This window comes from Nerophis lumbriciformis, linkage group LG13 (assembly GCF_033978685.3).
Source record: "Nerophis lumbriciformis linkage group LG13, RoL_Nlum_v2.1, whole genome shotgun sequence".
NCBI lineage: Eukaryota > Metazoa > Chordata > Actinopteri > Syngnathiformes > Syngnathidae > Nerophis > Nerophis lumbriciformis.
Genome location: NC_084560.2, coordinates 39505421 through 39518129, shown reverse-complemented (window position 1 = coordinate 39518129; position 12709 = coordinate 39505421). Strand labels below are relative to the sequence as shown.

Below are 12709 nucleotides of genomic sequence, written 5' to 3'. Positions count from 1 at the left end.
GCATTGAAGCACCTCAACAGTGTACAAAACTGTCTTTTTTTCGGGGCATTTAACATTCACTAAACCCTCTTCAGCAATTAAAACATATCTTACGTGGTACTGTCAAAATTAAAAGAATTGTATAAAACAAATGAAACATGAAAAAATTCAGGAATAAAATATTTGAACTCACAATTTGTAGCACCCATTCGACGCCGTATTAGCCAGTGGTACCGCTCGTAGTCGTTTGATTCGTGTGAAAGTGGCGGGCAAACCATTTCACCGCCAGGATAGCTTCCGGTGTCGGCCGACCTCGTCTCACAAGATGTAGTTTCTCTTAAGTATCCCTCTTGAAAATGACCTTGCAATTGTATACCTGCCACCTAATCAACATTTTTCTCTCCTTCTTTGTGAGTACCGGTGAGTTTTCTGTGGCTTTCTATGGCTCCAGTGCCACTTCCTGTTTTCGCAACTTGTGATTGGATACTCACTTGGAACTCCCAAGTGAGTATCCAATCACAGGACGCGTAAATGTCAGGGCCAGCTAGAAGGCCTTCCTGACAACAACTCGTGATCTCATTGGCTATGGCGATTGTCTATCAACTGTATGTGCCCGTTCACTTACAGTGCGCAGACATTGTTGATTCTGAAGGCCCCGGGGGCAGATTTGGTACAACATGGCAACATGAGCTAGCTGAATTCTGATTGGATACAAACTAAAACTAAAAACAACAGCACTGGAAGGAGCATAATATGAGCATACTTGCCAACCTTGAGACCTCCGAATTCGGGAGATTGGGGGCGGGCCCGGGGTTAAGGGGGAGGAGTATATTTATAGCTAGAATTCACTGAAATTAAAGTATTTCTTATATATATATATATATGTATATATACATAGTACAGTACACAGTAATGAAAACACAGTTGTTCTACTAACTGTACTGTACTTGCTGCTTACTTAAAAAAAAATAACACTTACCTTTCACTATTTGAGTAGCCTTTGTTCTGCCATTCGAGTACTGGCGAGCGATCTCTGAATCCGGGAACATATCCTTCACGGATTTGTTGAAAACTTCGGTAAATGAGAACGGGATGTTGCTTGCAAGGTGGCCCATAATACTGCGTTGTGCTTCTCTGACCGTTCATGAGTGACTATATCCATTCGGCCACCGTGTTATGGGTTATAGATAAACCTATGGGTAACAGAGACATATAATAGTCTCCTTTTCAGGTGAGAGAGGACGCTAAAGGCAGTGCCTTTAAGGCACGCCCCCCAATATTGTTTGGCCGGCTGGAAATTTTGGACATTACTACTTGCCGTAGTTTTGAAGCAATGCATGATCCGGATGTTGTGTGTCAGTGTATTAAAGGGGAACATTATCACCAGACCTATGTAAGCGTCAATATATACCTTGATGTTGCAGAAAAAAGACCATATATTTTTTTGACCGATTTCCGAACTCTAAATGGGTGAATTTTGGCGAATTAAACGCCTTGTGACGTCACATCGGGAAGCAATCCGCCATTTTCTCACTTTTGTCGGTGTGTTGTCGGAGGGTGTAACAACACGAACAGGGACGGATTCAAGTTGCACCAGTGGCCCAAAGATGCGAAAGTGGCAAGAAATTGGACGAAATTTGTTCAAAATACGCGGCTGTGGGGAAAGCCGACGAAATGGTCAGTCGTTTGTTCCGCACACTTTACCGACGAAAGCTATGCTACAACAGAGATGGCAAGAATGTGTGGATATCCTGCGACACTCAAAGCAGATGCTGACATCAACTCCAAAACCGGACAGATCAGCTTTCAGGAAAAGAGAGTGGATGAGGGTATGTCTACAGAATATATTAATTGATGAAAACTTTATTCATTACTTGCGGTTTTACGTAAATTATTATACATAAACTGTGTTTACCAATAATTTAGCTTAAAAACATTTATTTTTTTCAATCATTCGAGTACATTCGGGTAGTCTTGTGTAATGCAGTACTTTGTGTCTATTTAGGTATGGTTAACCTGAGTGCTGAAATCGTGGAAAAATATATGTTCTTAGCGCGCCTGAAATGGGCTGTCTGCACTCTCAAAGTGCATGTTGTTGCCAAATGTATTTCATATGCTGTAAACCTAGTTCATAGTTGTTAGTTTCCTTTAATGCCAAACAAACACATACCAATCGTTGGTTAGAAGGCGATCGCCGAATTCGTCCTCGCTTTCTCCCGTGTCGCTGGCTGTCGTGTCGTTTTCGTCGGTTTCGCTTGCATACGGTTCAAACCGATATGGCTCAATAGCTTCAGTTTCTTCTTCAATTTTGTTTTCGCTACCTGCCTCCACACTACAACCATCCGTTTCAATACATGCGTAATCTGTTGAATCGCTTAAGCCGCTGAAATCCGAGTCTGAATCCGAGCTAATGTCGCTATAGCTTGCTGTTCTATGCGCCATGTTTGTTTGTGTTGGCATCACTATGTGACGTCACAGGAAAATGAACGGGTGTATATAACGATGGTTAAAATCAAGCACTTTGAAGCTTTTTTTAGGGATATTGCGTGATGGGTAAAATTTTGAAAAAAACTTCGAAAAATAAAATAAGCCACTGGGAACTGATTTTTAATGGTTTTAACCATTCTGAAATTGTGATAATGTTCCCCTATAACGTGCCGGCTGGAATAAACCCACGCTGAGAAATAGCTCCGTGCCTGCCTACTTTATGGGTTATAGATAAAGCTATGGATAACGGAGACGTATATAATAGTCTCCTTCCCAGGTGAGAGACGACGCTAAAGGCAGTGCCTTTAAGGCACGCTCCCAATATTGTTGTCCGGGTGGAAATCGGGAGAAATTCGGGAGAATGGTTGTCCCGGGAGATTTTCGGGAGAGGCACTGAAATTCGGGAGTATACCGGAAAATTCGGGAGGGTTGGCAAGTATGAATATGACATGAAGAGAATATGAATACTTTTACATAATTGTGATCATGATCATGTTAGGAGAAGAGAGACGGTTTGTGCTACTGTTTGAAACTTGCAAGATTGACAGCTTTGTCCAAGTCATGGCCATACCTGCCAACCTTGAGACCTCCGATTTCGGGAGGTGGTGGTGGTTGGGGGCGTGGTTCAGAGGGGAGGAGTATATTTACAGCTCGAATTCACCAAGTCAAGTATTTCATATATATATATATATATATATATATATATATATATATATATATATATATATATATGTATGTGTGGGAAAAAAAATCACAAGACTATTTCATCTCTACAGGCCTGTTTCATGAGGGGGGGTACCCTCAATCATCAGGAGATTTTAATGGGAGCATTCGCATACCATGGTTTATATAGGGCACAGAGTGGGTGGGTACAGGCTGGCCTAGGGGCGTGGTGATTGGCTCATGTGTTACCTAGGAGGTGTTTCCGTCTATGGCGGCATGTTGTTACAATTTCGCTGCGCTTGTTGAGGGATGACAGGTCTGGAAGGTAAATAATAAACAGTTTCTCTTTCAAGCATAGGTTGCATCTTTTATTACCACTATTGTAAGGTGTGCTGGATGCAAGAATTTGCCATGTTATTGAATATTCAACATTATTGTCTTTGAGGTCCCAAATGTGTTTGCTGAGTTCTGTGGTATTTCGCAGGTTTTTGTTCCTGAAAGAAGCCTTGTGGTTGTTCCATCTGGTTTTGAATTCTCCCTCGGTTAATCCTACATATGTGTCGGATGTGTTAATGTCCTTGCGTATTACCTTAGATTGGTAGACAACTGATGTTTGTAAGCACCCCCTGTTGAGAGGGCAATCATATATATATATATATATATATATATATATATATATATATATATATATATATATATATATATATACATATAAGAGAAATACTTGAATTTCAGTGTTCATTTATTTACACATATACACACACATAACACTCATCTACTCATTGTTGAGTTAAGGGTTGAATTGTCCATCCTTGTTCTATTCTCTGTCACTATTTTTCTAACCATGCTGAACACCCTCTCTGATGATGCATTCTGCTTCGTCTCCTTGTTGCGTGCGCAGTTGTGCACTGCACTCTCTAAAAGCCCTAGATGTTATTGTCACATATGCATGTACAGTAGATGGCAGTATTGTCCTGTTTAAGAGTGTCACAACATTGCTGTTTACGGCAGACGAACTGCTTTACGGTAGACGAAAACGTGACTGCTGTTGTTGTGTGTTGTTGCCGCGCTGGGAGGACGTTAATCCTCGCCCTCGATCATTTGACAGTTATAACGTGATTGGGCAGGCACGCTGTTTATATTGTGGGAAAGCGGACGTGAAAACAGGCTGTCGACACGTCACTCAGTTTCGCATGGAGCTGGAGGGGGCGTGGCCTCCAGCGCCGCCTGAATTTTGGGAGATTTCCGGGAGAAAATTTGTCCCGGGAGGTTTTCGGGAGAGGCACTGAATTTGGAGGGTTGGCAAGTATGGTCATGGCTGACTTTTGAGGCACACTTTTCCACAAAATACTGAACTCGTCGGAGGTCCTCGGGTTCTGAGTATCAGGGACCCTGGCAAGTTGAACGGGGCTCCGCGTTCCCCCCCCACGGTGGTTATTTCTGCTACTCGTCCTTATTTTGAACTATTGTTTGTCGTTCAAAGTCGGCGTGTGTCGAGCGTTAATCCACTAAGACACAAAGAGCAGAGTTTCCAAGTCAAAGTCGTTTAATGACGCCATTATTTGTGAAGAGAGACCCAGCAAAGCAAACAATGACATATTGTTTCTGCCCTGGCAGATGTCAACATGCTGGAATAAAATAATAATAAATGTACGGGACATTTCATTTCATTCAAGTATGATATCCAGTCCTCTCCCAGCGGTGTCTTTATATTTTAATATTACTGTCATTAAGTTTTGCACCAGAAAATAATCATTTATTTGGGTGGAACGCTTTTGCTTGCAGCTGCACATATTGATTCACTCAAGACATGAAGATGATGAGTCACGGCGAGAGAAAAAAAAACAATTCAAAAAGTGTTGCAAGGACTAAAAAAAAATAAAAGTGAGTCACCGGTCGGTGCAAGCAGACAGATAGTAGAAACCCCCACCTGAACTTTTTGAATGCCACTGGAAAGTGCCAATCAAGTGAGCGTTGAATAAAGTCTGTGTCTGATAGTAGTCGCCGTCAGGAAGGCTTGACTCACTTCTTCGCTAAAGTTCACTCAAAGCCAAATCCAGGTCTTGGTCCAGGTCTTGATACTGGTCTTGGTCCAGGTCCAGCTTTGGAATTGAGAATACTATCAGTTCTTTAGGTGCACTGCAAAAACTGAAATCTAAGTAATATTAAATATGTCAAATAAGGGTAATATTTGCTTATTTTCTGTCTGATAAGATAATTCTCCTCACTAAGCAGATTTTATGTTAGAGTGTTTTACTTGTTTTAAGTGTTTTGGTCCTAAATGATCTCAGTAAGATATTACAGCTTGTTGCTGAGATTTGATGACCTATATTGAGTAAAACATGCTTGAAACTAGAATATCAAGTGTTGCAAAGCTGTGTCATCAACACTCACAAGTATAAAACTACTTCTTTTTTTTTAAGTAATCAATTCTTATTTCAAGCATGAAAAAAAAAAATCATGACTTTGACACAATTGTGTCTCATAATTAAAACAGATGACAGCCAAATGGACTTTGCTGTTTTATTTTCAATGAAACAATAGAAAATAGGTACTCATATAGTAGTACAGTTGGCACAGTACAGTAAACTGACAGTTAATATTTAAACATTTAACATGTGACATTTCTAACTATTTTGAACAGAAATAGTTCATGCACATTCAGATAAATTCTTCAAAATTACAATTAAAAATGTTTGGCCGGGGGCCGGGCTGTATATATGCGCACTATTTGACTGAAAGAGCACGCACTTGGCGCGATGATGTCATGTTGTCGATGGAAAAATGCATTTTTAGACCATATGATTTGCCCGAGCGGCAAATCATATTTAAACATTTGACATTTCAAACAATTTTGAATAGAAATAGATCATGCATATTCAGATAAATTCTTCAAAATTACAATTAAAAAAAATTTGGTCGGGGGGCCGGGCTGTAAAAAAAAAAAAAAAAAAAAAATATATATATATATATATATATATATATATATATATATATATATATATATATATATATATATATATATATATATATATATATATATATATTAGAGATGCGCGGTTTGCGGGCACATCCGCGGATCGGGCGGATGAAATTAAAAAAAATTAGATTTTATCCGCGGGTCGGGCGGTTGAAATAAAAAAAAAATTAGATTTTAAATTGATTCAGGCGGGTGGCAGTTAAACCAATTCGTAAATATATATACATAGTTAAATGTTGTTACCCACATACAAAAAACGAGCAGGCACCTGCTGCATATGCCACAACAGAAGAAAAAAAAAAAGAGAGATGGACACTTTTCACGGAGCGGAGAAGGGACGCCTCGCCGGGGTCCGGGACCGAGGCCCCTTCCCCCGAGAGGGCCCCACCGGGAGCCGTAGCTGAGGCGATTCGCGAGAAGGGCCCGACGCACGTCCAGGGTCACCACCGCACCGACACCCCGCCTCGTCCGCCTTCGCCACGGCCGGCGTCACGCGCAGCAGGTAAGCAGCTTACCTGCCTGCCACCCCCGTGGCCGGGGGCTCGTAACAGGGGTCACTCCGCGCGATCCGCCCGCGCAGCTTACCTGCCCGCCACCCCTGTTGCCGGGGGCGCGTAACAGGGGTCACTCCGCGCGCAGTGCGCTCACGAAAGGGGTGGGGCTCACCCTGGTTGATATAGACAGCAGGACGGTGGCCATGGAAGTTGGAACCCGCTAAGGAGTGTGTAACAACCCACCTGCCGAATCAACTAGCCCTGAAAATGGATGGCGCTGGAGCGTCAGGCCCATACCCGGCCGTCGCCGGCAGCGCGACGTGCTTGGAGGTGCGCTCAGCGCGGCTCCCATATGATTGCGCACTGGTGTGCGTCTGGGTCGTGACAGCGTGGCACGGGAATGTCTGTGCTGCATTGGATCAGTCTCCTTTCTTTAACAGGCAAAAGCTTTATAACCTCACTAATGCCTTGCATCGTCTATATTAGATATATAACAACGGGCGGGTGTGGTCGGGTGCGGTTCTGATCAAATGTTACATCGGGTGGATGGCGGATGGTTGACGACTTTCTGATGCGGTTGCGGATGAAATAATTGCCTATCCGCGCATCTCTAATATATATATATATATATATATATATATATATATATATATATATATATATATATATATATATATATATATATATATATATATTCCTTGCGCACTAATTGACTGAAAGAGCACGCGCTTGGCGCGATGATGTCATGTTATCGATGGGAAAATGCAAGAAATGTAATGCCGAGCGCATATCATTATGTCAAGATAGTGGCACTAGCATTTACTTCATTTAAGAATATTTTTCAACATATTGAGAAAAAGGGTCTCTTATTTGTTTTTTCTATCAAGAAAAGTGCACTTGTTATTAGTGAGAATTAGAGATAAATGCGTTAAAATTTAATATCGGAAATTATCGGTATCGGGTTTTTTTTTTATCGGTATCGTTTTTTTTTTATTAAATCAACATAAAAAACACAAGATACACTTACAATTAGTGCGCCAACCCAAAAAACCTCCCTCCCTCATTCACACAAAAGGGTTGTTTCTTTCTGTTATTAATATTGTGGTTCCTACATGATATATCAATATATATCAATACAGTCTGCAAGGGATACAGTCCGTAAGCACACATGATTGTGCGTGCTGCTGGTCCACTAATAGTACTAACCTTTAACAGTTCATTTTACTCATTTTCATTCATTACTAGTTTCTATGTAACGGTTTTTATATTGTTTTACTTTCTTTTTTATTCAAGAATTTTTTTTAAATTTATTAATCTTATTTTATTAATTTTTTTTAAAAGTACCTTATCTTCACCATACATGCTTGTCCAAATTAGGCATAATAATGTGTTAATTCCATGACTGCATATATCGGTATCGGTTGATATCGGTATCGGTAATTAAAGAGTTGGACAATATCGGAATATCGGCAAAAAGCCATCATCGGACATCCCTAGTGAGAACATACTTATTTTAAGGTATTTTTGGGTTCATTGAGGTTAGCTAATTTTACTTGTTTTGGAAAGTCTTGACAAGCCGAATTTTGTTGTTCTATTGGCAGATAATTTTGCTCAGTACAAGTAAAATACCCCTCATTTTTGTATTTTTTTTTTCTTGTTTTTGAACACTGACTGTTTGCAGTGAGGACACAAACTTGTGAACACCATTCATCTGTTCCAGTGTCAAACTGTGGCCCTCATGAAAACTTTATGAATTGTAATGTTTTACATCCCTGACTGGCATACGAGTGTAAAAAGCCCGACTTCCTGTTTAATATCGTTTTCCCAGATGGCGCCGCTCTTGTGTGTCCTTGATGTTTCACTCTTAGTTTTGTGGGGTTTTTTTTGGTCTTTCGGATCGGGCCCCTTTCAGGACTGCGCAAGTAATTTTTTGGTGAATTTTTTGGATCTGCCTCGCGGGAGCCGCAGCCATGTTTGCACCGGAGACCGGTTGCTGGCTCTGTGCCACACCAGAGTCCACGTGGAGAGACCGGAGGAAGAGACCGGGACTGCGGCGCTAGCGTTGAACGTCGCCCACCCCTGGTTTAATGAGCACCTATCGGACATTTCGGTCTCCCTGGACGGATTCTGGCTAATCCACGCGGACCGGACATTGGCCGAGAGCTAGTGGGCAGCGTAGGATGGAGTCGGCTCTCCTGTGTGCCTTGTTGGGTGTTTTGTGCACAATATCTATTATTATTTATTCCATGGAAATGCCCCCCTCTACCTCAAAAAACTACTCACCCCCAAATCCTCCACACGACACCTCCGCTCCGGACAGGCTAACCTCCGAGGACAAAGCTACGAACAATGTGAGACCGGGCTTTCTGCTCCGCTGCTCCCAGTCTGTGGAACGCTCTCCCTGACCACCTGAGGGCACCACAGACTGTGCATACTTCAAAAAAAGGCTTAAAAACCCTTCTTTTTAAAAAGAACTTTTTTTTTGATATATGCATACTAGTTTTAGCTATTTGGCTGTTCTAGTTTTTATTTTTATTGATTTTTTATTATCTTTTTATTTTTTGAATGCACTGTAGCACTTTGAGGTTGTTTACTCGATGTAAAGTGCTTTTTACAAATAAGATATATCATTATTATTATTATTGCAATTGTCTTGTTTTTTTGGTTGTGTTTTACTTTTGTAGCTATATGTAGAAATAGCGCCTCTGAAGTGGCAGCTATGAGCTCTCTTAATGTTATTTATGTTCTTTTAATGTTTCCCTCCTGTTATCATGTGTTTAATTTTTTATTTTTTTTTTACATTTTTTTTGGTAGACTTTTTGTATCTGTACTGCAACCACGCTGTTTCCCCATTTTGGGATGAATAAAGTTTATTCTATTATTTGATTTGTATTTATGACTTTTTTTTTTTTTAATTTTGCAAATGTTTTTCTTAGTTTTGATGTCCCAAGGTGTGAATGAAAAATAAATAAATTGTCAAATCCTAAAAATAAAGATATTTTGGAAAATGAAAAAGTTAAAAAAGACGTAAATATTGTCATAATTTTGGTAACAAGTGAGGCGACGCTGGAGTCGTTTGTACCTTTTGCAAAAAAAAACAAAAAGGCAGTGCAAAAGCGATACGGTAACAAATCCCGATACCTGGGACTTGATACCAGTACTCAACAGGACCAATATTCAGTCACTATGTGTGTAATATACATTATAATCTGTTTAATAATACAAAACAACACATATTTAACATTGTGCTGTCTGTCCAGTCGTTATATCTAGTTTTCTTACACTTCTTAGTCTCATTTATTAAGTATGCATTCATTTTAGTTTGTCTCTTGTGTGTTTCCGTAGTCTGGAAGTAGTCTTTGCCATTAAGTTGAATGTGCAAATCTTGTCTAATGTTGAGTGTTTATACTGTAAGTAATGTATTTATGACACATCAGCTGTTTGATTGTAACATTTATCTTAGTTGTAGTTGTCATTAACAAATTCTGAGGTGTTGAAATCGCCATGTAGAAACGCTAATGCTAATCATTAGCATGTATATGGCATATGCAATGGAAATTAGCATCAAGCTAGCACATTCAAAAAATGGAGCCTTACTTTTTTTTTTTTTTTACCAGACATGTTTATAGGATAATACACATTTATCAGAGATGTCCGATAATGGCTTTTTTGCTGATATCCGATATTGTCCAACTCTTAATTACCAATACTGATGTCAACCGATACCGACATATACAGTCGTGGAATTAACACATTGTTATGCCTAATTTTGTTGTGATGCCCCGCTGGATGCATTAAACAATGTAACAAGGTTTTTCAAAATAAATCAACTCAAGTTATGGAAAAAAAAAATGCCAACATGGCACTGCCATATTTATTATTGAAGTCACAAAGTGCATTATTTTTTTTTTAACATGCCACAAAACAGCAGCTTGGAATTTGGGACATGCTCTCCCTGAGGTGGTTGAGGTGGGCGGGGTCGGTTGGGGTGGCTGGGGTCGTATATTGTAGCGTCCCGGAAGAGTTAGTGCTGCAAGGGGTTCTGGGTATTTGTTCTGTTGTGTTTATGTTGTGTTACGGTGCGGATGTTCTCCCGAAATGTGTTTGTCATTCTTGTTTGGTGTGGGTTCACAGTGTGGCGCATATTTGTAACAGTGTTAAAGTTGTTTATACGGCCACCCTCAGTGTGACCTGTATGGCTGTTGACCAAGTATGATTTGCATTCACTTGTGTGTGTGAAAAGCCGTAGATATTATGTGATTGGTTTATTGGCGCTCTGTACTTCTCCCTACGTCCGTGTACCACTCCGTACAGCGGCGTTTTAAAAAGTCATACATTTTACTTTTTGAAACCGATACCGATCATTTTGAAACCGATACCGATAATTTCCGATATTACATTTTAAAGCATTTATCGGCCGCTAATAATAGTTGGCTGCAACCAGCAGGGGTGCTGTTGATTTAACTACAGTAGTTTGCAATTTATAATTAAGTAACATCAATAAAAAGTGATTAAAAAAACAGACAAAATACTCAAAGGGCGTGTCTCGCCGCTTTCAACGTGACTTCGATCCTTTTGGTATTCCAAAGAAAACATTTACAGCAGTGGCTGTGGGCAACCCCCTCATGTAGTTTTTGTTGTACTGTCCTTCACGAGATGGCAGTAGCTGCATTTGAAATATCATAAGAGGCTTTGTCTACATCTGCATGCGCTCACCTGTTGCCGCCGCCCAACCGTCATGGGGTCCAGGTGAGCTCTGACGACAGCCATCACGACCATCGAGGTTTTGCAGGAAGGCCGAGTTCACTCTGACAACAATCAAAACAACTTCATAAGAAACATAAACAAATAGTCTGTTTCAGGGTCAAACTGCGGCCATTGCATCCACTTCCTTGTTCCTGCCATTTTACTCATGCGTCATCATGTGACCTCCCCTGACTCCACCCACTCTGACAGATTTACAGTACATGTGCAGCTTTTTAAGCATGCATGCTTGCTCGCGCTCCACATGTGTTTCCAGCTGGCCGTGCGATGACAGAACTCGTAATTCATAATTCATGTGCAGCAGGGAGGAGGAAGACTTCAACTAAAGTGACTAAAGTGGATTATTCATCATCTCCTACATACATTCACATGTTATAATACAACTGTATTATGTACTTAGTAATACAGCATTTATATTCTTTCAATATTGTACTAAGTGTGCTCAAGCATTATTACTTTTTAAATAAATGACACTTACATTGATTTAGTTTTTCTCTTTTAAAAACAAGTAATAAATTAAAAACAATCCTAATATTTATTATTTTGATAATGATTTAATGAACTTGTTATACATTTTATTCATATATATTTACATTGATTTGATTTCTAATTGTTTTGTTCAAATGTTATTTTGTAAAAATGTATTAAAGGATTTTTTAAATTGAATTATTATTTTTCTTTAAAACAATATATATATATATATATTTTAATATAAATGAAATGCATTGTTTTGAGATTGTTTTAATTTTTTTTAATAAATTGTATTCATATATATTTAAATTGATTTAATTTGTAAAAAGTCAGAAAATACTTCTTTTTTTTTCATTTTTCCTAATAAATTCAGTTTACAAAAAATAGTTGTTCAAATGCTATTTTTGTGAAAATTATCAAAGCTTTTCTGATATAAATGCATTTTTAAATAACCAAGTAAAAACAAGAATTTCAAAAAAAGATTTAATTTTGTTTTATTTTACTTTTTGTTCACATATGTTGTAAATGTGTTAGGTTAGATATATTGTTTTGAGATTGTTTCAATCCACCTTTTAATAAATTGAATTCAAATATATTTGATTGATTTGTTAAAATTGCGTTTTTGTAAAAAAAAAAAAAATTTATAAAAGGTTTTCTGATTTAAAAGCATTTTTAAATAACTCAGTAAAAACAAGAATAAAAAAATATTTCGTTTAAATTTATTTTATTTATTACTTTTTGTAACTGTATTACATTTCAAAAATCATCAATACAAAAAAACGAAATATATTGTTTTAAATAATTTGTTAAAACATTATTTTGGAAAAAAAATGCTAATAAACAGGGACTATAACGCTAATAAATGACATAT

General features: G+C 38.8%; 1 protein-coding gene across 1 annotated transcript in view; it reads right to left on the bottom strand.

The window, feature by feature from the left end:
• Positions 1 to 4657: 4657 nt before the first annotated feature.
• Positions 4658 to 12709, bottom strand: part of epsti1 (epithelial stromal interaction 1) — a 12538-nt gene continuing 4486 nt past the window's right edge. Inside the window, exons 7-8 of the mRNA XM_061970522.2 lie at positions 11320 to 11411; positions 4658 to 5231 (exon numbers count right to left, since the gene is read on the bottom strand). Of these exons, the coding sequence (XP_061826506.2) occupies positions 5170 to 5231; positions 11320 to 11411 (154 nt within the window). The 3' untranslated portion in view covers positions 4658 to 5169. The remainder of the gene's footprint in view (positions 5232 to 11319; positions 11412 to 12709) is intronic.